Source organism: Acanthisitta chloris, unplaced genomic scaffold (genome assembly GCF_000695815.1).
Source record: "Acanthisitta chloris isolate BGI_N310 unplaced genomic scaffold, ASM69581v1 scaffold2137, whole genome shotgun sequence".
Classification (NCBI taxonomy): Eukaryota; Metazoa; Chordata; class Aves; order Passeriformes; family Acanthisittidae; genus Acanthisitta; species Acanthisitta chloris.
Genome location: NW_008683103.1, coordinates 17319 through 44484, shown reverse-complemented (window position 1 = coordinate 44484; position 27166 = coordinate 17319). Strand labels below are relative to the sequence as shown.

The 27166-nt window shown below is 40.3% G+C and overlaps 1 protein-coding gene across 1 annotated transcript in view; it reads right to left on the bottom strand.

Annotated features, from left to right (window-relative positions):
* The window catches only part of FAM83B (family with sequence similarity 83, member B), a 47057-nt gene that overhangs the window by 7013 nt on the left and 12878 nt on the right, over positions 1-27166 (bottom strand). The window contains exon 2 of the mRNA XM_009078782.1: positions 7020-7184. Within this exon, the coding sequence (XP_009077030.1) occupies positions 7020-7184 (165 nt within the window). The remainder of the gene's footprint in view (positions 1-7019; positions 7185-27166) is intronic.

Genomic DNA, 27166 nt, shown 5'->3' with positions numbered 1-27166 from the left:
AGTAATTCCTGAAAAAGAAGAGAAGAAAATACTGCAATTTACCCATTCTAAAGATAATCATAATTGTTACCCTTATTAGCTATAAAATAAAATGAAATTTGCATTTGCTTTGATGACTCTTTTACTCAGTTCTATATGCCACATAATTATATGTGTATGACAGACTAATATTCAATTATATCCAATCATATTTATGTCATTATAATTTGAAAAAGGTATCTCGAGAGGCAACATTTTCAAATACCCATAATAAATGTTGGCCTAGGGACAAGTCAGTTGAACACATCAAATCTTACTGAGATAAGGTCTGATCAGTATTGGACAGGATATCACTTGGGAATCTGGAATGCTGGAGGCACAAACAAGCCTAATGGCTTGCAAATTGCCATATTATATATATTAACAATGTCTTTGTCTTAGCTACTCTTAAGCTGAAATATAACTTCAAGTAGGCATATCTGAAAAAGAAATAAATTTGCATTCAATTGCTGAGTTTTTTTTAAAAGAATCATCATAGAATCATAGAATTTTAGGGGCTGGAATGGACCTCAGAGTTCATCCAGCCTCAACCCCTGCCCTGGGCAGGGACACCTCCCACCAGAGCAGGTTGCTCAAGGCTCATCCAACCTGGCTGTGAACACTGCCAGGGTTGGGGCAGCCACAGCCTCCCTGGGCAACCTGGGCCAGTGTCATCTGGCATTCTCCACTGGGTTCAAACCCTCTAATTAGGTGCCAGGGATGCACACTTTGAATAACTTCCCAAAAATACAGACAATACTTGCAGATATATAGTAACAAGGCATTCTACTTAGGACTAGAAGCAGTTGATATATACATACTGAATTACAAGCCCCATTAGGTATGAAATGTTGTGTTTCACCTTCCTGCTTGGTTTCATCCTCAGGCTATAGAGCTCTCCTGCTAACAGCAGTGTGTCACTGCAGCACTGCGGGTAAAGCAACAACTCATTTATGAATGAATGTTTTTGAAGCCACACAGAGGATCTTCTCTCTCATCCAAGAGCAGTTTGTAGGACCCTTGGGAACAGTTAAAACATCCAGTGGCTGCAGTCTAAGGACAGCCATCAGATCTGTCCTGATAAATGACATCCAAATGCTGAACAAGAAACAAGCTCCAACCTCTTTTTATGTACAACTGTACACCATCTTCCCAGAGAGAGTCACATAAACATGGTATAAAATCTTGAATATAATTCACCATTACACATTTATTTTCATCAGTAAAACTTCTCCAATATGATAGATAAGTACAGTGAATATACTGGTCTCAAACATTTCATTTCAGCACTTTACTATTATTCACTCTGTACTTGCTGTCAAGAATATGCACAAAGAAGACAATGGATGTCTACCTAATATTTGGCCTAACAGTTTTAAAGGAAAAATGGTCTCATTTATCAAATTGCTCATCATTACTAGCATTATTTATTATCCTGCACCTCTCTTCTCACTAAGTTATAATAGGCCATAGAATCACAGAACACCAGGTTGGAAGGGACCTCAAGGATCATCTGGTCCAACTTTTCTTGGCAGGAGCACAGCCTAGACAAGATGGCCCAACATGTGCCCAGTTGAATCTTAAAAGTGTCCAATGTTGAGGAACCCAGCACGTCCTTGGGGAGATTATTTCAATGGCTGATTGTTGACTGTTGCCATTGTGACAAAAATTTCCTCTTGAGTCCAATCAGAATCTCCCCAGGAGTAACTTGTACCCAATAGCCCTCATCTTTTCCATGTGATGCCTTGTAAAAAAAAGAGTTTTCATCTCCTTTGTAGCCACCCTTTTAATACTGGAACATGGTGATAAGGTGTCTCTTCTATTCTCAAGCTTGAACAAACCCAGTTCTCTCATGTTGTCTTCATAATGCAGTTCCCCAGTCCTTGGATAATCTTTGTGGCCCTTCTCTGGACCCTCTCCAGCTTGTCCACATCTTTTTTGTACAGTGAGGGAAATAATTGAACACAGTATTCCAGGTATTCCTGACAAGCACTGAGTAGAGTGGGATAATGACTTCTTTGTCTCTGCTGGTGATGCCCTTGTTGATGCATCCTGTTGGCTTTTTTGCAGCAACACCACACTGCTCTCTCACACTGAGCTTGTTGTCCCTGGACCCCCAGGTCCCTTTCCACAGAGCTGCTCCTCAGCCAGGAATATCCCAGCCAGTGCTGCCTTCCTGGACTATGTTTGCCCAGGTGAAAGACTTTACACTTGTCTTTGTTGAGCTTCATAATGTTCTTGCTAGCTCACTCCTACAGCTCATCCAGGTCCTTCTGCTGGGTGGCTCTCCCTTCCAAAGTGTCCACATAGCCATTCAGTCTGGTATCACCAGCAATCTTTGTCAAGGTACACTTTATCCCATCTTCCAGATGACTTATAGGGAAAATAAGCAGCATTTGAGCTATTGACCATATATGTGCTGTACAAATTCTATGTAGTTTTGAAGTTCACTTCTATTCTGACTTCAAATCTGATTTAATGACCACTCAAGACTTGACTGGAGTCTGGCCCTTATCACAGAAGTTTGCTCAGAGATACAACATGATGCTGTGCATTACTATTCAGTAATCAAATTTGACTTAGATGTGGAAGTACTGGAAAACTTTTGATGATTTTGATAACACTGGTAAGAAAAAACAGGCTGCAAGCAGATCTCAAGAGCAGACCCTACTATGCATTTAGACATGCATATCTGGGAATAAACTACCCAAAAGGAAAATAAAATCAATTCATTAGTGGCTCTATTTTCTTTTCCCTGCAATTCATTAAAAATACTGAAAGGAGTATCAAGGGATAAATAGTTCCTGCCAAATTGCTTCCAATATTCTCCTGTAGCAAGAGGATTCTTCATTATTGACAGAGGAGTAAAAATACGTTTCTGCAGAGCATGGAGCCTCAGCCACAGAGAATCACAGAATCAACCTGGTTGGAAAAGACCTCAAAGACTGAGTCCAACCCTACCGTGGTCACTAGCCCATGGCACTAAGTGCCACATCCAGTCTCAGCTTGAAAACCTCCAGGGATGGGGAATCTACCACCTCCCTGGGCAGCACATTCCAATGCCTGAGCACTCTCTCTGGAAAAAATCTCTTCCTAATCTCCAACCTAACCCTCCCCTGGCAGAGCTTGAGTCTGTGCCCTCTTGTCCTGCTGCTGGTTGCCTGGGAGAAGAGACCAACCCCCACCTGACTCCAACCTCCTGGCAGGGAGTTGTAGGGGGTAATATGTCTCACCTCCTATTATATAAAAGACAAAAATCCATGTGAGATCTTTGTCAGGAGCTTGATTTACTTCTTGGGCATTAAATAACATTGCCAACAACATCGATTTTGCATTTCTAATCCAAAATGCATTGAGCATTCTGGTGGCTCTAGGGATTGTTGTGTTGGTGTTGCATTTTGCAGTGCAAATCTGTTTCACAGTTTGCTGCAGAACCTGCCAGTAGCAGAAAAAAAAATTCTCAAAATATTCACCTATTAGTTTCCAAAAAATCACCTCCAAACCGTCTGAATCTGTAATAACTTCAGCTTTCTATGCAAAGGAATTGCTGACTGAAGAAGTCAGACCAGTGACAAAGTAAATCAAAAGAAGCTCAGGTAGAGATGAGAAAAGAAAAAGCGAAACACATTAATTACGGATGACAAATATAGTACAGGCAGGAAATAAATGAAACTGGGGAAAGAAAAATGGAAAAGCATAGGAAAGGAATAACTTACTTGACTTCCACTGGTGATGTTAAAGTGAACATTATGTAAAAACAACCCAAGAGAAAAGATGCTGTAGGAAAGACTAAAAAAGCTCCTAACAAATCCCTGATGTCATATTCTCCTATATGGAATTCACAAATTAATGACAGAATATATATTCCATCCAATTTTTCAGTCATATCTTTCAATAAAGAAGGAAACACGCCCTGATATGGAATCAGACTACAGGTGAGAAAAATTGCACAGACATTTAATGTAGATCTATTAATATAATCCTCTTTTTCTTCATACATAAAACTACTTAATTGCAAATATTAATTTAAAAATGCAGTTTTACTTATCACTGCATCTCATTTTTTACTGACTTGAAGGGAGAGAAAAAGAGACAGAGAAGATGTTGAGTCAGAAAAGCTTTAGAAAAACTCATCATGAGTGTATGGGCATAGGAAGCATCAGCCATACTCTGACAAGACTGAACAACTCATGCCAGAGAATAACAAGACCAATGTGGAGTCACCATCCCTGGAATTGTTTAAGAGGCATCTGGATCTGACCCTGGAGAACATGGTTTAGGTTTAGGGGTTACAGCAACAACAGGTTAATGGTTGGACTTGATGATCTTAGAGGTCTCCTCCAACCTCGATGATTCTATGATGCTGGTGCCACATCCTCAAGAAAAGACAGAGATCCATACACCTCTGTCCCCTTCTTTCCTTCACTGAAAAGAAGGGGAAGACCAAATGCCAAGAGTACAAAAGGCTGAAGACGTTTATTGTCTTTTCTGAAGCTTGAGGTGATGGGGAAAAGCGAAAGCAAGAAAACATCTCCAAAGTATTGACTGTTTTTTCATAGTCACCTGCACTTTCTCTTTCATAGAATCATAGAATCAACCAGGTTGGAAGAGACCTCCAAGATCATCAAGTCCAACCTTATCATGATTACTAGACCATGGCACTAAGTGCCACATCCAGTCTCAGCTTGAAAACCTCCAGGGATGATGAATCCATCATGCTGAGAATAATAAACATCACATGGAAGGGCACACAGATATGCAAATGCTGAGAAGATATGCTAACAAATAGACATCTAAAACCATTTCTCCATCACAGTGTCTGAAGAGGAAAATGAAATATGCAGAAGAAATAGTGATCCTGGGAAGGCAAAAATCATAGAATCATAGAATTCTATGATTTACCCTCAAGAAAGGCATAGGAGTTATTGCAGGAGTAGTAAGCTGCAATTCTCAGAGCAACAGTCACTGGGAGTAACACTTGGATGACAAGGCCATAAAGTTGAACAGCTGTATTACAAGCTAAACTGGCAACTCAGCTCACAACAGGATTACTGTTTAGCTCTTCAGCACATATGTTATATTTTTTGATAAAACTCAAAGTATTCCAAGTAGACCTTGCAAAGTGAAGATGTATTTTATTTCTCCCACTACTACAAAACAGAAATGTGTAAAACACAACGTCACTGAAGAGGCCAAGTCCAAACCTCTTCAATCCACACTAATCCATACAAAATCCACTCTAATGTATATTAATTCTTTCAACCACAGGATAAATACCTGTAGGTCCATAAAACTGCACTAAAAAGACAACCTCAAATCCACTCCAAAGAAGTTAAGCTTTTGAAGCAGCTGTAGATACACATTTTAGGGAACTAATTTGCAAACTCATACCATGGCATTTTTGACCTCTCACCTGAAATGCATGGTCCTAATTGCTTTTATTTTGGAAGGATAAAACTCATTTCTTATAAACACATAGACCATTTTTGGCAACCTCTATGGCACAATGAACCCAAGTAATCACCAAGTGGTGGTATCTGAAGTTCTAGAGTATGGAAATATTGCCCAATACTGACTTCATGAGGGCAATCACCACCTGCATTTAAACAACCACAACATAGTTTTGGCTTTTCTTTCCAGAAGTTCCCACAGCTCTGTGCATTGGGCCACCAGAGGGCGATCCCACACACACATACACAGGAAACAAGCCTGGAAGGTGGAGTAGGAATACTTTTATGGACATAAGTCAACACGACAGAATAAACATTGGTATAAGAAACAGGTTTGCTCCAAATTGCTACCAAAAAGTCCTCTTTATCCTCACAAATACACCAAATCTCTATCTTATTTTTGGACTGGGTTCACAGAGTTATAGAATCATAGAATTTTAGGGGTTGGAATGGAGTTTAGAGATCATCCAGTCCCAACCCCTGCCCTGGGCTGGGACAGCTCCTCACTAGATCAGGTTGCTCAAAGCTCATCCAACCTGGCTGTGAACACTGCCAGGGTTGGGGCAGCCACAGCCTCCCTGGGCAACCTGGGACAGGGTCTCACCACCCTCACAGTGATCTTCAAATATGTGCTGCTAAGAGCTTTTATAATATTTTTGCCTGCATGAACAAGGCTTAACTAGTTACAGAAACAAGGAATTGCACATGGAACTATACAGAAGTTCAGCCAAGGCACTGCTCAGAGCTTGGCAAAGAGACTCTGACAACATCCTTGGGACTTCTTCAGTGCTATGTACAGTAGCATAAATCTAGAAGTATTTAAGAAGCATTTGCATCAGTTGAGTGTAGCTCATGGTTTGTATTCTAATCCCTGTGAAACATTAGACCAGTGCAGGACATCTTGTAAAAAATGCAAGTATTATTCTTCTTGTTATCTTTCTTAGGGAGCAAAATTATGTATTTAATGTCTAAAAGTCATATTCTTTAAAACATGATGCAGACAGACAGGATCGATTATTCTTCTTGTTATCTTTCTTAGGGGACAAAATTACGTATTTAATGTCTAAAAGTCATATTCTCTAAAACATGATGCAGACAGACAGGATCATATAGATTTTCAGGAAAATACTAATGAAATAGAATCTTGGGCCTTTAAAAGTATTTTAGCACATAACCTTAAAGAAAGCAATTATAAAATGAAGTAAGCAATTTACTAATTGACATAGGTTTTACGACTCTTAAAAGAAATTTTTACATAAATTAACTTTTCAAACATGCTGTAAATGCACAACAATGGAACATTATACCTAAGGTATGGAAATTATGTCATCATATCAAATACTCTTGCTTTGCCACTTGTAAAAGAGAAAAATCTTCCTAAGGCAAAAACATCTGTAGAGAAAGTTCTGCTGAGAGCTGACCTACTTATACCTGATTGATGATTTGAAAAAAGCAGTATTTGATAATCATTTTTTAATAAGAGCTACTTTTCAGTAGGCTGTGGAGGAATCAGTAGTGAATGTTCATGCACAGGAAGACAGGAAACCTTACCCTGAGCCTCTGGACTTGACAGCATTGTTTCTCTGTCATTTTCAGAAAGTGACTGAAGTTTGACTCATCAAGCAGGAGATATACTGCAATCCCTCTGGCAGATGCCTCCACGATTTCTCTGAAAATATCCACGTCTGTAAACATATCCATAACAATGGCAACGACCTGGATAAAACAGAAAAGACACAGATTATTGCATTGTATTACCACATATATCCATATATAAAACTCTTCACTGAAGCTTGCACTGAGTTGCAAGCACACTAATATTTTTTACACCTTATAAAGCTCTATTTTCCATGTGGTACCACTTAACCTGGAAGGTTTTTCAAGAGCACCAGATCTTCTTTTTGAGAAGGCAAATGATTGTTTGTGTGATATTTATCACAAGTACCAAAGTCTTGCAAAACGTTGTGGGTTATCTTGGGTTTGGCTGGAATCAAGTTGATTTTGTTCATAGCAGGTAAAGTGCTGTGTTTTGGATTTAGTATGAGAATAATGTTGACAACAAACTGATGCTTTGGTTGTTGCCAAGTAGTGCTTAGCCCAAGTGAAGGACTTCTCAGTTTCCCATGCTCTGCCAGCAAGTAGGTGCACAAGAAGTCAGGAGAGAGCACAGCCAGGACAGCTGACCAAAAATGGTCAACAGGTTGAAGAGATCAGCAGAGCAGAACCAACTGAAATTCAACAAGAGCAAGTGCAGATCCTGCCCCTGGGGAGGAACAACCTCAAGCACCAGCACAGGTTGGCACTGACCTGCTGGAGAGCAGCTCTGAGGAGAAGGACCTGGGGGTGCTGGTGGACAACAGGCTGTCCATGGGTCACAGTGTGTCCTTGTGGCTAAGGCCAATGGAATCCTGGGGTGCATTGGGAAGAGCATTGCCAGCAGGACAGGGAGGTGATCCTGTCCCTCTGCTCAGCCCTGGGGAGGCACAGCTGGAATATTGTGTCCAGTTCTGGGCTCCTCAGGACAAGAGGGACATGGAGCTCCTGGAGCAGGTCCAGGGGAGGGCAACGAGTATGATTTAGGGCCTGGAACACCTCAGTGATGAGGAAAGTTTGCAGGAGTTGGGCCTGTTCAGCCTCAAGAAGAAAGGAAGAACAGATGTCTGTGTAACTTTTAAAGATAATATTTTTATCCACGACAGTCTCCATGAAAAGTTCCAATGAGATGTCTCAGGTTCAAACGCAAATCCAATAAAGCCTTTCACAGGTATCAGAGCAGAATTTACCATTTTCATGAATCTCTAAAATACATGGACCTCACTCAGCCTTAATTTTGTAACTGTTAAGTTTCAATCACACATCTTATTCTGGAACCAAAGCACTTCACTCACAGAATTTGGTAAATGCTGTTGGACATACCCAGGTAAAAGTTGTGTCTCCAGTCAGTTGTATGAAATACTTTTTTGAATCCTACCTGCTTAGAACTAAAAGCTTCACTTATGCCAAACATGCAGTTAAAACATTAGAAATATTAAAGAGAGATGACTTATATAAAATAAGAACTTCATTAGAAAAGGAAAAAATACATAGACCCATTACAAATCCACCAGTCAGAGAGAAACAGAATATTCTTTCGAAAAGCTTAGGTAATATGCCCACACTTCACCTCATTTACTTTATTGACTTTTCAAAAATAAAACCTAAATGTGACTTTTAATAGTACAGAATATATTTCCTCATTGAAAGACTGAAAAGCACAAGTTCATCTTAACTCTAAGGACCTCATCACTTTTAGACTGCACCTTCTGCTTGGTCTTCCTTCCGAGCTACACGATGTTAATTGAACATGGCAACCCTATTTATTCATCTGTCTTATTTCACTTGTGTCTGAGCAGAAAACTGCCAAGACAGATCAGGTGTGTTAGGTAAAAAGATCAAAAAATAAAGTCTGTTTTCAAAGACTCTGTGCCATTACCTGTATCCCACTCACTCTGAATGCCCTAATTTCTTCCTAACCTTTCCTTTTCTTCAGATCTGTAAGAAATGGGTGCTCATTGCATTCTAGGATTGATTTAAATGTAAGAGGAAAATACAGAATGGATTCATTACTGTACACTGATATGAATACATGAAATATTCAAAATCCACAATACAGTCTTCAAAGATCATTCAAACATTTTCCTATGGCAGATATCTGAGATATTCACATGTTTCATATGTTTGCAGCATAGAATCATAGAATATAAGGGTTGGAATGGACCTTGCAGACCATCCAGTCCCAACTTCAGAGAATATTACAGCAGTTCTCAGTGCTTTACAGGAAAGTTCTCAAGGAGATGAAGTCAGGTTCTTCACAGTGGTGGCAGGACAAAAGAGAATGGTCAAGCCAAAATAAGATCAGTTCTGACTGGTTATAGGGAAACCCCCTTATTCCCACAAAGACAGCCCAGCAGCAGAGCAGGTTGCCCAGAGTGGTTGTCCAGTTTCCATCCTCAGAGGTTTTCAAGACTCAGTTGGATAAAGCCCTGAGCACCTTAGTCAGATACTATTGCTAGCTATGCTTTAAGCAGGAGATCTCCTGAGGTCTCTTCCAATCACCAAGTCTGCAACTCAATGATTCAGAGATTTCCATTCCCATCACTGTCAAAATGCAAGCAAATTTTCATAGAATCATAAAATCATCAAGGTCGAAGGAGACCTCTAAATTCATCAAGTCCAAGCATTAACCTATCACAGTTGGAACCCCTAAACCCTAAACCTGATCCTCCAGGGATGGTGACTCCACCACCTCCCTGGGCAATATTCCTGTGCCTGAACACCCCAACAGGGAAAAAAAAAGTTCATAACATCTAATCTGAATCTAATCTGAATTTTGTCATGTTTTATTGTAATTATAAACTTTGCTGAGAGGATTAAAGAAAATAAACAGACACTATAAATAAAGAACAATGAGAAATAAAAGAGTTTTTCTGCTTTACTCTCCCATGGTTTTTTTGTAAGAAAAAATCAATACATTTTAATCTTTACAGCAGTTTTAGGACATCAAAATCAACCTTTTAATGGGTGTGTACTGAAATTCAGGCATGGATGTAACAAAAGGCCTTTACTGCTAGTGCTTGGTAGGTCTCTTTCACGAACTAGTGACAGTTTCACTGTCTCAGTATTACCACTCCTTTCACAAGAGCTAATTATAATTCTTTAAGGTACATATTGCAATGTGTGTCACTTAACAAGTCCTTTGCTATACACAGCAAAAATACAGGAATCCTCTAATGCAACTGCTTCCTTAGGTCAGGCTTTACTAGAGACACTAATATCAATAAGCTTGTAAGGAATAATGCTAACGACCTACCTTACACTGCAAGAGTATTGATTTCTTGTAAGGCTTACTTTGGGCATGATATAACCAAAATCCATAATGCTGTGCAGGGTTTTTGAATTTCCCCAGCCTTTCTCACTCCAAGACCAAAGAACCACATTTCAGACAAAAACATTAATTCGATTTTCATTGACCTATTCTCTGCTACTCCAGACAAATCCCTCTTTACCAATCTCTCTTTTGGGGAGAATCTCCTTGTGGCAAAGGCTCAGTGTTATCCTTGTCTGGCCTTTCTCACAGAGCAGACAATTGCTGGTGCTTGAGGTTTAGGGGTTCCAGCAGTGACAGGTTAATGGTTGGACTTGCTGATCTTTGAGATCTTCTCCAGTCTCGATGATTCTAGGATTCTAAGGTACTGCATACCTTGTTATCAGTAACAGGAGGCAGGCAGCAAATTGACTGGGTGGGTTTCAGGGACCATAAAAGAGAGACAAATTTTGTGATCAATGCAGACAGTCTTTCCACTAGTAAACTACAAAATACTTCCTGCAAATTATTGTGGGGTGTTTTTAATTATGTTATGCTGGTTTCTTCGTGGTTGAGAGTCTAGAGCCAGTTTCTGCTTGCTGCAATTCATATTAGCATCATCCTAATAAATCACCTGTGATCCTTCCTTTCTGGCACTGTTGTTCATGGCAGAGTGCTCCTGAGATGAAAGTTCATTAATTTTGTATTAATTTTCAAAATTGAGCCCTGAAATGCTTTGCACAACACACCCTTCCACTGCAGTTCATACTTGGAAACCACTGTGAGTCGCACGAGTATCTCAGGTCACCTTACAGAATCATAGAATCATCAAGGTTGGAGGAGACCTCTAAGACCACTGAGTCCAACCATTAACCTGTCACTGCTGGAACCCCTAAACCCTAAACCAGATCCTCCAGTGCCACATCCAGACACCTCTTAAACACTTCCAGGGATAGTGACTCCACCTTTGTGCTGGATGAATTGCTGAGGTCTCACATAGCAAAGGTAACAGATGAGAAGTCTTGCAATAAAGTGCCAAAGAGCAGCATAATGAAGAGATTCCTCCTCTCTAAATACAGGGTAATACAATAATACAAACAGCAATCAAGCATCTGAGTATGATCCATTCCCCTACAATTTCTGTGGCAATGTAATGGAACAAATACTGAGATGATTTATACCTATGCAACTTCATGATATTAATGTCACTACTTGTTGTATTGTCACTGCTTGTATTATCTCCATAATTGACTCCCTGAGATCTTATTTAATTTACTTAATTTGGCTCTACGGTCATAGAGCAATAGACAATAACCATGCAGTGTACTTTGAAATGTTCTTCCATTATTGCATTCTTTAAAAGCAATTTAATTAACTACAGGGTGAAGTCTGGCACTTCAATATTACAGGCAGCTACACTACCTTGGAATCAGCTCTCCTAACCCTCACTATCCTCTTTTCCTCCACCTGCACCAAAACATTTCCACCATCAGTTTTGAGGACAGAAACACAGAGCCACTCAGAATGAAGGACACCTTCTTTTCTGATCACCAAACCTCATTTTATCATGTCACATACCACCTACACAACCTAAGAATTTTAAAGTGAAAACTAAGTTTAAATGGTATAAAAATTAACTTCAACATGTACATTAGCAGTCTTCAATAACCTCAACAGCTTCTGTCTGCAACAGAACTTTAGACATAGAATCACAGAATCACAGAATAATCAGAGTTGGAAGGGACCCTTGGGGATCATCTAGCCCAACCCCTGCCCTGCACAGACATCCCTGACAGTCACACCCTGTGCTGAGAGCATTGGCCAAACACCTCTGGAGCTCTGTCAGCCTTGGGGCTGTGACACTGCCCTGGGAGCTGTTCAGTGTCCAAACACCTCTGGGGAAAGAAGAACCAGTTGCTAATATCCAGTTCAACATCAATAAAAATCCATATGAAAAATGTTCACTGTCCAGAAAACAAAATGTAGACTAAAACTGTAGAACCCTTCTGCAATACAATATGGAAAACCAATGCAAACTATTCTTAGAAAATTATGAACATAGGTAACCATACAAAGCTACCACACAAGGTAGAGGAGCTATCTAGCTGTCAGTAATGGGAAAATGTTCTGATTCTGCAACAAAAAATAATATGACAGTAAAAACAGGAGCCCTGAAGAAGGATATAATTTAACTTTGAAATACACTGGGAAGAACCTTTTTTTACAATGTACAGTCTTCTAACAACTAGCTGATAATTCTGCCTTTTGTTCAATTTGGCGACTTTTGTATAGCTAACCAAGTCTAATAAAGCAGATCAGAAGATCACGATTAGGTCTTTGACAAGTGAAACTAGAAGCAACACAAAAGAGAAGTTTTCCAAAATGCAGGTAAAACTGTTTCCTCTGACAGGTGAGTGCACAGTTGCTTTCTGCATTGCCATTCAGAAGCTGTTGCTGGCCAAGCTAGCAAGTCATACATGTATCATCTTAAAATGATGTCTTCTGTGCTACCTCTTCAAATTCACACAGCTGGGAACTTTATCTTGCAAAATGGATGGGAATGAACTACATTAACTCTACAAATGTTATCTGTATCCATAGGTTTGGAAGTTGTTATTCTGTCTGAAGGATTAGCAAAAACTCAGTTTGAGCTGACCAAATTACAGGAGACACCATCTCACTCTGGCCAGCAGCAGTGGTGATAAGTTCTCTGAAGCTTTACTTTCACTCATGCAGAATTGATTTTCAGCAGCAAGTCATGGCAAATGCAGAATTGATTTTCAGCAGCAAGTCTGAGAATTGAGAATATTGAGAATATGCAAGGAGATATTCTGGGACTTCTTCACAGCCACTATCCAAGATGCTTTTATAACCATAATCCTTAGAAAAAAGGATCTGCAAAGAAACAGCTGCTGACTGGTGCACCATAGACAAGAAAATATTTACCTAAACCTGTAAAGAAGTGTCATTCATGATTAAATCAACAGGCACTCACATTGCTCAATTTGAAACAGTTTTCTTCCTGCTTGCAATGCTTCCATCACAACAAGCTGTGTTCTGTCACTGAAAACACAAGTGGGCAGAGAGGTCCTACAGAGCAGCACAGAAGGCAGCACAGAAAATCCTTGGCAGAATGGAGGAAAGGCATTAGGGACCTAACTCTGCCCTTTCTCCTCTTGCCATTGATACCTCTGCTGTATTGCCAGTGCCATGTGGGCTGCAGCTGCTTGGCTAGCAGGGTTGGAACATTTCTATTTAGCTCTTCAGAATGTTCATATTCAGCTGTTATTTTGAGAAGCTGCCAAATTTTTCCTTAGGAAAGCAAACAAAGAGGAAATGCCAAGATTTCTGACAGCCTACAACTCAGCTATACCAGCATGGAAATTCATAACAAAAATGAAAGGTACTTCTCTAGCCTCTGGCTTTCTCCACAATGAATTTCAAAGACTTGCTACTTCAGAAATATTTATTTTTTATTTTAAAAAGTTTTAACAGCTTTCATATGTGGGTTCTCATGGGAGCCCTTAATATTTAGGGAATGTTTAGGCTACTTGAATTAATATTGCAATGTTACACTTCTTATTTTAAATTTGTTTGTAAGTAGAGAAGAGCAACGAGAATGGAGAAGGGACTGGAGCACAAGTGGCATGAGGAGAGGCTGAGGGAGCTGGGGGTGTTGAGCCTGGAGAAGAGGAGGCTCAGGGGAGACCTTCTCACCCTCTGCAACTCCCTGACAGGAGGTTGGAGTCAGGTGGAGGTTGGTCTCTTCTCCCAGGCAACCAGCATCAGGACAAGAGGGCACAGACTCAAGCTCTGCCAGGGGAGGGTTAGGTTGGAGATCAGGAAGAGATTTTTGATACATTTTGATGGGGGTTCTCAGATCAGGAATGGACCAAAGTTCTAAGTAAGTCTGTTTTCCCACTACTCCGCTCAGTTTCCTCAATAATCCTGTGCAAACACATTTTCAGCACTGAACTCCACTCCCTGAGAGTTACTATATTGGAAAACACTAGATAATGTATAAAACCCCACAATATTAATGAACATTTACAGGCCATAGACCTTATATATAAAAAAAGGAACATTTCTCAAAGTATACAACTTCCTTGGCATTTGTTAATTAGGCACTTGGAAACAATGAAGGATTCTCTTAGTCAAAGGCAGATTTATAGGAAGAAAAGATGATTCAGACTCACTTTTCTAGACTGGGAAGGATAATTTTGCTTTTAAGTTTGCTTATGCAAGAGCTGTGCACTGTTTGTCATCTTTGAGACCTTAATAGTAAACACATGTTTTTCAAACTAAATGTAATGGGAAGAGCTGAATATCTAAGTCATATTTTATAAATAAGTTTCATATTTAAAAATACCCTGGACAGGTTTCAATGCTTCTGCTAGTGTATATACATATATATCAGGTAAAAAATAATCCAATGAAACCTAACTACATTGTTTAATTGTATCATACTGCCTGAAACCCCTTGCTCTTACTTACAGAAATAAGTATGTACTGCAAGTACATTTAGCACATGAGAAAAGAATCAGAAAAGAAAGGCAGGTACTTAAGACAGGGGTGGAAATGATGCTTCCATAGCAAATGCTATGGAAGATAGCATTTGGAGATAGAGAAAATGGAGATAGAGAAAAATAAGTGTCTCAAAAGCAGGAACCACTTATTTTTATGCATCTAAGCACATGAAAATTTTGGTAGTGTTTCAGAGTGGTTTATGATTCAGAAAGATGGACTTTGGAATGCCTAAATGAAGTACAACAACCACAGTCCACAAGTAAACAAAAATTCATGAGAAGATTGATAATTTCTAACATGAAAGACATTGCATCCAAGAGGAAACAAATCTATTTTGGTAGGCAGTGCCCAATGCCAAAAAATTACTGGATTTCAAATCAGTGGAAGTCTACAGACCAATAGGCATGATCTCATTATATACCTCACTTAATGACTTTAATACTGAGATCCAAGTCCAAATTATATCACTGATTTTCGAAGGTTACTCCTCTATAGATGCTCAAAACTTCTTCTTCCAAAAGGCAGATTTCATAATCCTAAGAAACACTGCTAGTGAAAGTGTCTCAGTCTTTGAAGAAGCCATCGTTAGATGTCCACAGAACCCCAACTGAAACTAGAACCAATTCTGGTTAAAAACCTCCCCTGGTTCATGGTGTAGAGCAGGTAATCCCAAAGTGAAGCAAGCAGTCCTCAACAGAGCCTCCAGTTAGACTCTGGAAAGAAGTGGAATAATTTCTTTGTCTTACTGGGTTAAGAAGGAACATTACAGTCTACCACAACAGACTAATATTTGTTACAGCTGCAATTAGCACACCTGGATAGTTTACACCTAAAACAGTGAAATAATTTTGCTGTTGGTCATTTTTAATTAAACTTTTGAGTCTCAGGGAAATAATGGTTATGCCCAATATTCCAAAAACAGCTTGATGACCAAGCAAGTTGGTTGCTCAGCATGACTTAGGAAAGAAAAACCAACAAAAGAGGCAATGAATACAGAAATAGAGGCTGATCATGCATTTAGGGAAAGGTAGGTATGAAAACACATTTTCAAATATTGCTTATTTCATCATTTTTCAAGATTACAGCTTGTGTATTCAGCCTCATACATGTGTTAAGAGTCAGTAATCAACACATGAGGTACACACACTTCAGGACTGGTTAATGGCCAGATGTTTAAAGCAGTTGCCCAGTGAAAACATTTTGATTGCATATACTTCCAGGAGCTTGTAGGGCTCGATGATATTAAAGATTTTCATATTGCTGTCACGAAAGTGCAAACAAAACCACTATAATTTACAGATTATTATAGCCTATTTCTGCTGACTTCTTCCTTCTCTCACTGCCTTCACCTTACTTCCCCCTTTCCTCTCCCTCCCTCCTTTCCCTCTCCCCTTTTGCTCCCTTAATTCTTTCTTTCTCCCTTCCTATCCCTCCCTTCCTCTTTCAAGGGAGAAACTGCAAACTCATTTAAATTTGAGATTGGGAAAAAACCTGATATTGGATACTCATTGTGGGTTTAAAATGGGTTCCTATGCATTTTATATGAACTTTTAAATACTCCACATTTTATTGCACATTTTATGACCATATCATTAATGATATTCACAATAAAGCTTTTGCTTCCTTCTACAGGTGCTATTCACTTCACTGCCACTAATTTCAAACTCTATAAATGTACCTAAATCTGTTTAAGGAGGTCAACTCAGGCAGCAATATGGTTAGGATAAACCAGAAAAAGTACAGAATCCAGGCTGTTTAAAATTACTGGTCACAGGTCAGTGATGGATCAGTATGAAGGAAAGTCAGTGATCCTCTGATATAAATAGAAGAGGATGAATAATGTAAAGTTTCTGTGGGGTTCAGCTCTGCCAGATTCTCTGATAACCTTATATATAACCTTTAAAATTTTTCCAGTTCAGCCACATGACATAGTAAAAAGAATTTGTAAGTGAAAATACCATGCCTGGACAAACACCTGCAGTAACATTTAGGAGACAGTTGGGTTTGTTCAGCCTTGAGAAGAGGCTCAGGGGTGACCTCCTGGTTCTCTGCAACTCCCTAACAGGGTTGGAGAAAGGTGGGGGATGTGTGTCCTGCCAGGGCTGCAGGGAAAGGATGAGAGGGAATGGTCAAAAGATGAGACAGGGGAGAGTCAGATTAGATGTTAGAAAAATGTTTTCCTTGTGAGGATGTTCAAATACTGGAATAGGTTGCCCAGGGAGGTGGTGGAGTCACCAATCCTGGAAGTGTTAAAGAGACATCTCGATGTGGCACTGGAGGATCTGGTTTAGGGTTTAGTGGTTCCAGCAGTGACAGGTTAATGGTTGGACTGGATGATCTTAGAAGTCTCCTCCAACCTTGATGATTCTTTGATTCTATGAAAAACCAACACCAGTGATGTCACATCAATATTCTGAAACATATATATATGACAGACACAATGTATGGCTCCATATGTCCATGTGACACATAGTTCCACCTTGAATGCCAGGTAAGCAACCCAACCAGGTGACTTAAACTTTATTTATTTTACACATGCTGCCAATGGAGCAGGAACCTTCCCTGATAGTCAGGAGAAGCAGATTTCACCACCTGCTTACAGAGCAGCCACAGCTACTTGTGCAACACGTTGCTAATGAGTGTGTGCTGGCAGGCTGCATTTCAATTTCACCTATTTTAAAGACAGGGTTTGAAACTAATTAATTAATTGTTGTCTGCAAATCATGTTGAGATCCTCAGGTGAAATCCATTACCCTGTCATGCTAGGCTATTTATTATATATTAATTGAAAAAGGAAAAAATAATTGCCGACTAGTCTGAAAGCATTGGCAGAATGTCCTAAAGATAAGAAAAGATTAATCTAGTTAATAAGTAATTATGTGCAGCTTTTCAGGAAGAAAACAAATTCAAATTTTTATGCACATTACCATGTGGAGCAAGATGTCTGAAATCGTAGGGAAGCAATTATAAAAACCCTGCTCAAACCTCCTGTGGAGCAAACTGAAATGAAGCAGATAAGTAATGCAACAGTTCTTGTAGCCCCAGTGGAGTGAACAGTGAATAGGAACTAAACAAGGCAGTAAACAAAATTTTGTTCCTGAATCAAATGCAGCACTTAAAAAAAATAAAACAAGAAAGGAACTACATGTAAAATTATTAATCATTGAAAGAGTTGTATTTTCAGTGCCAACACTATTCTTTAAAAATATTGTATTCATAAAAATTATTTCTAAAAGCTTTTCAAGAGAAACTTGACAGTTCTTGTTCAAAGGTCAACACTCCACAGATACTGAGGCACTTTAGGGAGTAGCAAGTCAAAGGATAAGAAAGCAAATTCATAGAAACAAGTTTTAAAAAATGTATAGAACAGTTCTTATCATAGAATCATAGAATTTAGGGGTTGGGGTGGACCTTACAGATCACCCAGTCCCAACCCCTGCCCTGGGCAGGCACACCTCCCACCAGAGCAGGTTGCTCAAGGCTCATCCAACCTGGCTGTGAACACTGCCAGGGTTGGGGCAGCCACAGCCTCCCTGGGCACCCTGGGACAGGGTCTCACCACCCTCACAGGGAAAAACATTTTTTTCACATCTATCCTAGACGTTCCCTCCTTCATTTTGAACCCGTTACCTCTTGTCCTCTCACTGCAGCTCCTAACACAAATCCCTGTGCAGCCTCCCAGGAGCCCCTTCAGCTCCTGGAAGGTGCTCTGAGGTCTCCACACAACCTTCTCTTCTCCAGGCTGAACAGCCCCAACTCCCTCAGCCTGTCCTCACAGGGAGATGCTCCAGTGCTCTGAGCAACTTCGTGGCCTCCTCTGCACTTGCTCTAACAGTTCCATGTCCTTCTGATGTTGAGGACACCAGAACTGTGTGCAGTATTCCAGGCGGGGTATTTCTTTCTTATTTCTTCCTTGCAGTTTTTTGCCAAGCTGATCTTTTAAGTCTCTGTGTGAGCTGACTTTTGAATAACCATCTTTGTCCGACAAGAACAAGCTATACAGCTCAACAATTGTCTTCGTGACACTTTGTTTTACTATAAATGCAGTTAGCATCAGTTTTCACTGATCTGCATACAGCTCCTCCACAAGCCCACAGAAGTATTAATTCATCATTTGCAATCTGATACTGCAATTATGCAAAATCATAGGACAGATTATTTGATCTTTGCGATAAGAGTCACATCAGGTAATTATAATACAACATCTTAGATATCTACTAGGCTTTCCATTTAAATGCAAAAGTTTATTTCTAATGTTTAAAAGTTTATTCAGTGTATTCTTAATGTTTTCTTAAATCAGAGTCCTAGCATACTTTCAGGACACCTCTGGGAAGGAGCAGACACGATCAGGCTGCAAGACTCTGATACAGACTGCTCCTGCCTCAGCCATGGATGGGAACTGTCATTCCAGCTGAAGGAGCTGGGAGTGTTCAGCCTGGAGAAGAGGAGGCTCAGGGGAGACCTTCTCACCCTCTGCAACTCCCTGACAGGAGGTTGGAGTCAGGTGGGGCTTGGTCTCTTCTCCCAGGCAACCAGCAGCAGGACAAGAGGGCACAGACTCAAGCTCTGCCAGGGGAGGGTTAGGTTGGCTATTAGGAAGAGATGTTTTGCAGAGAGAGTGCTCAGGCATTGGGATGTGCTGCCCAGGGAGGTGGTGGATTCACCATCCCTGGAGGTTTCCAAGCTGAGACTGGATGTGGCACTTAGTGCCATGGGCTAGTGACCACGGTAGGGTTGGACTTGATGATCTTGGAGGTCTTTTCCAGGCCAGTTGATTCTATGATCCTATGTTCATGGTCTGCTCCTCTCATTTTTCTCATTATCACAAGGTTAGGGCTTAAACTGAAGCCCTCATTCAAGAATGAATAAAATGAACAGTTATTCAAATAAATGAGTTATCAGTATGCAAGTAACCAAACCCTTTATACTCAAACTGAGCTAGTGACTAGCACGGCAAGTTAATAGGGTTTTATTAATGGGTAGGAGCAAAACATGTTCCCACAAGTCTTTCATTGTACAACTTCATGCATGCGAGATCATTCCCCTTTCTACAAAATATTCCTTCTGATGTGCATTGCATGCCAGTTCACACACACACCCACCTACCCCCTATTTGGGTGATGATAATCAGAGATCTAATCAGTAATCAAGCTGAACACCCACAAGAAATGCAAAACTCATGCTAGGGCAGGGGGGTTAACTCCAAAGCATCATGGCAGTATCTGCATTTTAGGATAGAGGAAGAAAAATATCAGTCTCAGGATGAAATTACTGCAGCTCCTGTGTAGCTTTTTTAGAGGGATTTTCTACCTATTTGTGACAGTGAAGCCTCTTCAGCCACAAAACATTCCTGCACTGAATAGGTGTCTACCTCAAGGGTATTTATCAGAGTAAATGTAAGGGGTAGAAAGGAAAATTCACTTGTTTTGCCATTAAAAGTGGAACCTTCTAATGATAAGGAGCAAAAAGCAGAAACTCCACTGACCAAGCCAGCCATGGAATTACATTAAGCCATGTTCTGTTGGAAAATTGGCTCTTCAAAAACGTGCCAACCATGCTAACACCTTAATATACTAAATAATCCTCGTTGCTTGAAATAAGCATGGAGATGAGATCCTACAAAACACCTCTATGGAGAAGAGGTGAACATTTTATTCTGAGAACACTTTGGAAAATGCTGCTTTTTGATACAAACTAGTGCCTTTCAAAGAAACATTTGTCCTTATGAAGTACCTCTCTGATCTCAGGAAAGATTTTCCCTTGAGCAACCTGTCCATTCCAAATTCCTGCCAGTAAGGCTCTCCATACCCAACTGCTATGCATCCTGTGCATGTGTGCATGCCTAGAATCCATGACTTTTCTAGCACAGTGTGTACATGTGCCCACAGAGGCTTGCACACCTGTGAATGTACACTGACTGAAAAAGACATATTTTAATATTAACCTCTTTGCTTCCAATAGAAAGTTTCAAACCAGCATCGTATTGACTAAAGACTGGTGAAAAAAAGAGCACTCATTCCAGATGTGGTGTCAGGACAGCTTTTTTCTTGCTCACTTAAAAAGGCATTTATCTTTTCCTGTTGTTCAGCATCTTTCCTTGTAATTCTGAATCTGTTTTCAGATGTGGGTGAGTGGTTACCTCACTCACTAGGTGAGATGAGGTTCAGCTATCAGGCAGAGATTTTTCAGAGAATCATCAAGGCTGGAGGAGACTTCTAAGACCATCAAGACCTCTAAGATCAAGTTTGCATTGGTTTTCCATATTGTATTGCAGGAGAGTTCTAGAATTTTAGTTTACCTTTTGTTTTCTGGGCATTTGGTTCTGAACATTTTCATATGAATTTTTATAGATTTTGAGCTGGATATTAGGACAAGGTTCTTCCCTCAGAGGTGTCTGGGCACTGAACAGCACCCAGGGCAGTGTCACAGCCCCAAGGCTGACAGAGCTCCAGAGGTGTTTGGCCAATGCTCTCAGCACAGGGTGTGACTGTCAGGGATGTCTGTGCAGGGCCAGGAGTTGGACTGGGTGATCCTCAAGGGTCCCTTCCAATTCTGATTATTCTGTGATTCTGTGATATTAGCATAGAAACATATTTTTAATAGTCTAATGTTATTTCTGGCCTTCCAAATCATCCATGCTGTAACTAAAACACCAGAATCTTACTGCAGTATCCTTCTGCTACTCCTCTGTCCTAAAAGACTCTGAAAAAACTCCCAGAGAAAATGAGCAGCTTTTTGAATTCCTCTTAAATTACTGACAATAACACTCAGCTGCACACAGGGAGATTTTCATCTGTAAAGCACAAACCATTTCATAACTGTGAGAACAACACATTGCATCCACTTTTATCGGGGAAACTGAGAATCTAGAGGGTGTGTGTACATGTGTGTCACACTGCTGTCCTGTGCAGGGACATCTGACTCAGCCCATGGCTAATTAGCTTTGTTACTGGAAACTGTCTAGTCACGCTAAGGTGATGCTCTGAGGAGGTGATGACACCCTGCTCCTTGAGAACCTCCTGGCTGGCTGAGCCCTGCATTGTGAGCACATCCTCAGAGGATAATGGCCTGTATTTACAGAGAGACCAAGCATCCCCAAGTCGCTCTGAAAGCAATCCCTGCAGCTACAAAGCACCTTGAGCCTCACCTCACCCTCCAGTCCTGCGATTAAAATTCTCTGCACCTTCTCTTTGGGCTGACTGTCATGTTAAGTGATGAGATGCACAAGCAGAAAGCTCAGGCAGGCTGGGTCTGGGGTTGCAGCATGGGTTTCCACAAGTAAATGCCATAACTTAGAGAAAAGTGATCATCCAAAAATAATCTGACCTTCTGAGAAATTATGAATTGGCTACTCAGAAGTGCTGACTGTAAGACTAATACCCAAGTGTTTTAAAGTCAAATTTATTCTTGGTATCAGCTCTTTGCAGATGCAACACTCTCAGGCCTGTGCTGTGCAGGGAGTGAGGTGTCATTATCATAACAGTCCCTCCTGGCATCAAAACCTGTGAATCTCTGTTTTATCAACCTCTGCTGATTTTGCAGTCTGAAAATGGTTGCAAAGATGAATAGGGAGAGGCCTAACAAATGATGAGTTTTGAAAGGATGCAAACATTGAGTACTGGCTCATGTTTACCCAGCTCTTTTTCAAAACAACTTCCACTAAAATCAATTAGAAAATCATATCAGAAAGGGAAAGCAATGACAGGATCTGTGGAGGAGACACATGAACACATAGAGTGGCAGGGACACCTCCCACCAGAGCAGGTTGCTCAAGGCTCATCCAACCTGGCTGTGAACACTGCCAGGGTTGGGGCAGCCACAGCCTCCCTGGGCAACCTGGGACAGGGTCTCACCACCAGAACAGGGAAAAACATTTTCCTAATATATAACCTAAATTTCCCCTCCTTCAATTTGTACCCATTGCCCCTTGTCCTGTCCCTGCAGCTCCTAACACAGTGTCCTTCTCCAGCTTCCCTGGAGCCTCTTCAGATACTGAAAAGTTGCTCTGAGGTCACAACCTTCTTCTCCACACAACCTTCTCTTCTCCAGGCTGAACAGCCCCAACTCCCTCAGCCTGTCCTCACAGGGAGATGCTCCAGTGCTCTTAGTAACTTCTTAGCCCACAGGATAAGCACAACAACACAGTACAAGCCACAGCACATAATCAAGAAGATCAGTTTATACAAAAAAATTGTATTCATTAAAATACCAGAATCACTGCTGGTCTTAGGGGAAAATCATGTCTCTGTGAACAAGCTCAAAACTAAAGCTCTGCCACTGGGATTTTGAGGGGAATTAACCTGGAGCATAGGAAGTCTCATTGGATGCAGTGCAGAAGAGTCATTCACCTCAAATTCCCAGGCACAAAGCACCCAGAAGGATTCTTAAAAGCAACTAAGGAAGCAAAACCTGCAGATGAATGATTTTCTGAAGCACCAAGGAATATTTTACAACTTGAAAACAAATGAAACATTTAATTTGAGATTTTCTTGGGTTTGTGGTTTTGAGCAAGTTTGAGAAAGGAAGGAAAAAGAGGGTATGGTTTATTAATATTCAAAGCCTCCCTGGACAACCTGCTGACCTTCAAGAGCCAACCGTGACTTTGAAATTAATTAAAATGTCCTCAGTGAAATACCATTCTCCATTTTCATAATGTGTTAATTTAGTTAAGTATGTTCATAATTACCATGAAAGATTTTTGGCATATTCATAGGTGTTCTGCATTTCAGCCTGTGTGATGCAATATTTGCAGTGGCAGCTGCTGCCAGCAAGCTTTCCAGTGAAATTCCAGAGTGTGTTTGTGCATATTTGTCTATAAAATTATTTTGTAACCTGTATATACAGATCATTTTTAAGTTATTCAATGTAATTTTTTCTTTCTTCTTCTTTTAAAAAAATAGGCTTTAAAACAAGATATTTCCCCTATTGGGTTTGCATAGTTTATAGTCATAAAATAGACCAAACATTTTTTGCATTTTTTCTGTTTCAGGCTAAAATCCCATTCAGAGACACAGACAAGCAATTTAAAAAACCAAAACCACAACAGCTCAATGCCTGTTACTTCCACTGGAGTTGCTATGGAATTTATTCATAGCTTTGAAAAATACAAAATATAATTCAGTGTATTTTTTTCTGCAGCTCAGCACAGTCAGTGGAAGTTACTAATTCAGAAAAGTAACTGAAGTACTGCACTATTTTTCATTTGTATGTTACAATGCTTCCTGTAGTTCCAAATTTTTCCTCATTAGAAAAGCAACTTAAAGCCTAGTCAAAGTGATTTGTTCCATAATTTCCAAGCAGGAGATTATTTAGCGTAATTATCAATTACATCTCCTCTGTTAGTACAGCAATGCCTCTAACAGGCTCTGACAAGAAGCTTTTTGCACAGAGATTTTTTTTCCTAACCTTTGTGACACACATTCAGCCAAGACTGATCAAACACTCTGCCCAAATTTGGAGCTACTGATCAAGGAAAAATTATGCTCAAGCCAATGTCTGTTTGTTTTTGCACTCTGTACAATGAATCCTCACACAGGATACATGACAACAACCAGCTTTGAGTAAGTTCCTTTTGGGTTTTTAAAACTGGAAGGTCTATGTGAACATCAGGGTGAACTGAAATGCAGCCAACAATGCTGTTGTTAGTTCTTTCAAACAAGTCAGAATTAATATTGGAATTTGCAATTCAAATGCCAAAGTTTTTGTTTCTCATTCAGTATCATATTTCCACAACAGATAATCCTCTATAACTGTGCTACTGGAATGTTTTGGTTGATGTTCTTTGCTGGAAATCCCCACAAATCTTTAAACAGTTTGTTGTGGTGTTTTCAAACTATTTACATCCTATGGAAAAAAGTCTGTCAAGGATCATCTCCTAGTGCTGCTTTTGGATAGAGTACTCAGCTTTTTAAGTTCAGTTCTGGCATTAAAGTACTGTTATTATACATTTCAAAAATTAGATTTTTTTCCCTTTACTAAATATCTCTATTTTTGTTATGTGTAGTCTACCACCTTAGAAACAGAGAGCTGGGATGTGAACTAGAGACTAACACATTAAATTGAAATGCTTTCTTCTTTTACTTTACATATCAAGGGACTACTTTGCATAATTAAATGTAAGGAGTCACCTCCTCAGATAGTCTAAGTAATGTCTCTCCATAGCATTTAGCAGATTATGAAATCCTCATGCCTAGAATCTTTTGAAACAATCACTAACAAAATCCCAAATCAGTGTGTCTATCTGTGTACACATAATTCTTTGTTAACATAGTATCATAATTGTCCATGAAACTGTTTCTCAAGGTGGTTGTTTTGTTTTGTTTTCATCTAAGAAAACCAAAATCCATAAGGCTGTTTTGGACAGTTCCACCAAAAGAACTAAATTTCAGATGTTCACTTCTTGTTGTTTCTTTCCTTTTGCTTCCTTGTAGGTCAGCATGTATGAAAGACTGCACAAGTGTTCTTAATATACACTTTGCAATAATTTCAAATGTCTTAAGAGTACAAATTGAGAAACTTCCCCATGGAATTTTCCTTGCACTGTATATAAGCTAAGTAAGCATGAAGCCTCTATCCCCAGTACAAACTTAAGGTTTGCTAGCAGAGGATTCAATAACTTTTTGGTTTTGGTCATTTATAGGTAATTACAGAAAAAAAGACATTCTGTATTGGCAAAATTTGTTATTAGCATGATAAATTAGTCTTAGAATTATAGAATCATAGAACCATCAAGGTTGGAGGAGACGTCTGAGATCATCGAGTAGAACCATTAACCTGTCACTGCTGGAACCAGTAAACCCTAAACCAGATCCTCCAGTGCCACATCCAGATGCCTCTTAAACACTCCCAGGGATGTGTTCCACCACCACCCTGGGCAATCTATTCCAGTGCCTGAACACCCTAACACGTGTTCATTTTTCCTCATATCCAATCTGACTCTGCCCTGCCTCAGCTCAAGGCCATTCCCTCTAGTCCTCTCACTGCAGCCATGGCAGGACAGACCATCCCCCACCTCTCTCCAAGGCGTTGTCAGGGAGTTGCAGAGAGCCATGAGATCACCCCTGAGCCTCTTCTCAAGGCCAAACAAACCCAACTCCCTCAGCCCTTGCCCATGTGCTCTGCCCTTTGCTGCCCTCGTTGCCCTTGGCTGGACTCGCTCAGTGCCTCAATGGCCTTTGGGCAGTGAGTGCCCAAAGCTGAGCACAGCACTGAGCTGGGACCTCCCCAGTGCCCAGTGCAGGGGGATGACACTGCCACACTCTGCTGAGCCAGGACAAGGTGCCCTTGGCCTCCTTGGCCACCTGTGCACACTGTTGGCTCCCACTGAGCTGTGCCACCAGCACTGCCAAGTCCTTTGGGACCAACACCTCTGTCCCCACTGCTCCCCCAGCCTGGAGCTGCATGGGCTGTTGTGTGCCAAGGGCAGGACCAGCACTGAGCCTTACTGAACCTCATACAGTTGTCCTCAGCCCATTGATCAAGTCAGGCCAGGTCTCTCTGTAGAGCTTTCCTACCTCTTGAATTTCTTTTGAAGGGATTAGCCTGTCTTCTGTAACATTCATATGTGAGTCTATATCTTTGGGTTAGGCTTCTTTGGGTCCTGGGCCTGCATGTGCATGCTGGGATCAGAAAAGGAGGACTGAGGGATGGAATAGCACCTGGGGAAGGGAAAACCTTCCACCCATTTCAATGCTTTGCTTGTGGAATTAAAAAATCTGCTTGGACACACATTATTCTTTTTCCAGTTGCTCACAGTGGATGCAATCAACTGAAGATATAGCTTGTTTTGTACTACAAGTGCACTGTGGTATGATTTAAGAGAAAGAGATTAATTAAACATTTAAAATCAGATTCTTAATGATACATGGTCACATCTCTAGGCATCCATCCTGCAAACACATCTGCATGTTAAGTTAATGGAACCTCTTGTGTGCACAAATGAAAGTATTTAAATCCTCTCAGGATTAGGGATCTAATTTTGCTTGAAGAAGATAAGAAGTGTCTTCTTTGAGCAGGTATTATATTTTTATCTCTCTGCCCTTTACTAAACATTCCCTCAAAAAATTCTTCTTAAGTTTCATTAGATGCATTGTTTGGCAAAATGAGATGAAAATCAATTGTGTATACAAGTCATCATTGTAATTAAACAGCCTATTGTCATTTCTGGTACACAAATGCTCGGTCTCTAAACCTCATAATTGTTGCCAAAACCAGCAATAAGACAGTCCTATTTGGAAAATATGCCTCCCCTAATATTTACTCTGTTAGAGGTACAATATATAATAAAAAGCAGAAACCTAACAATATAATAGAGTGACTGGACTAGGAA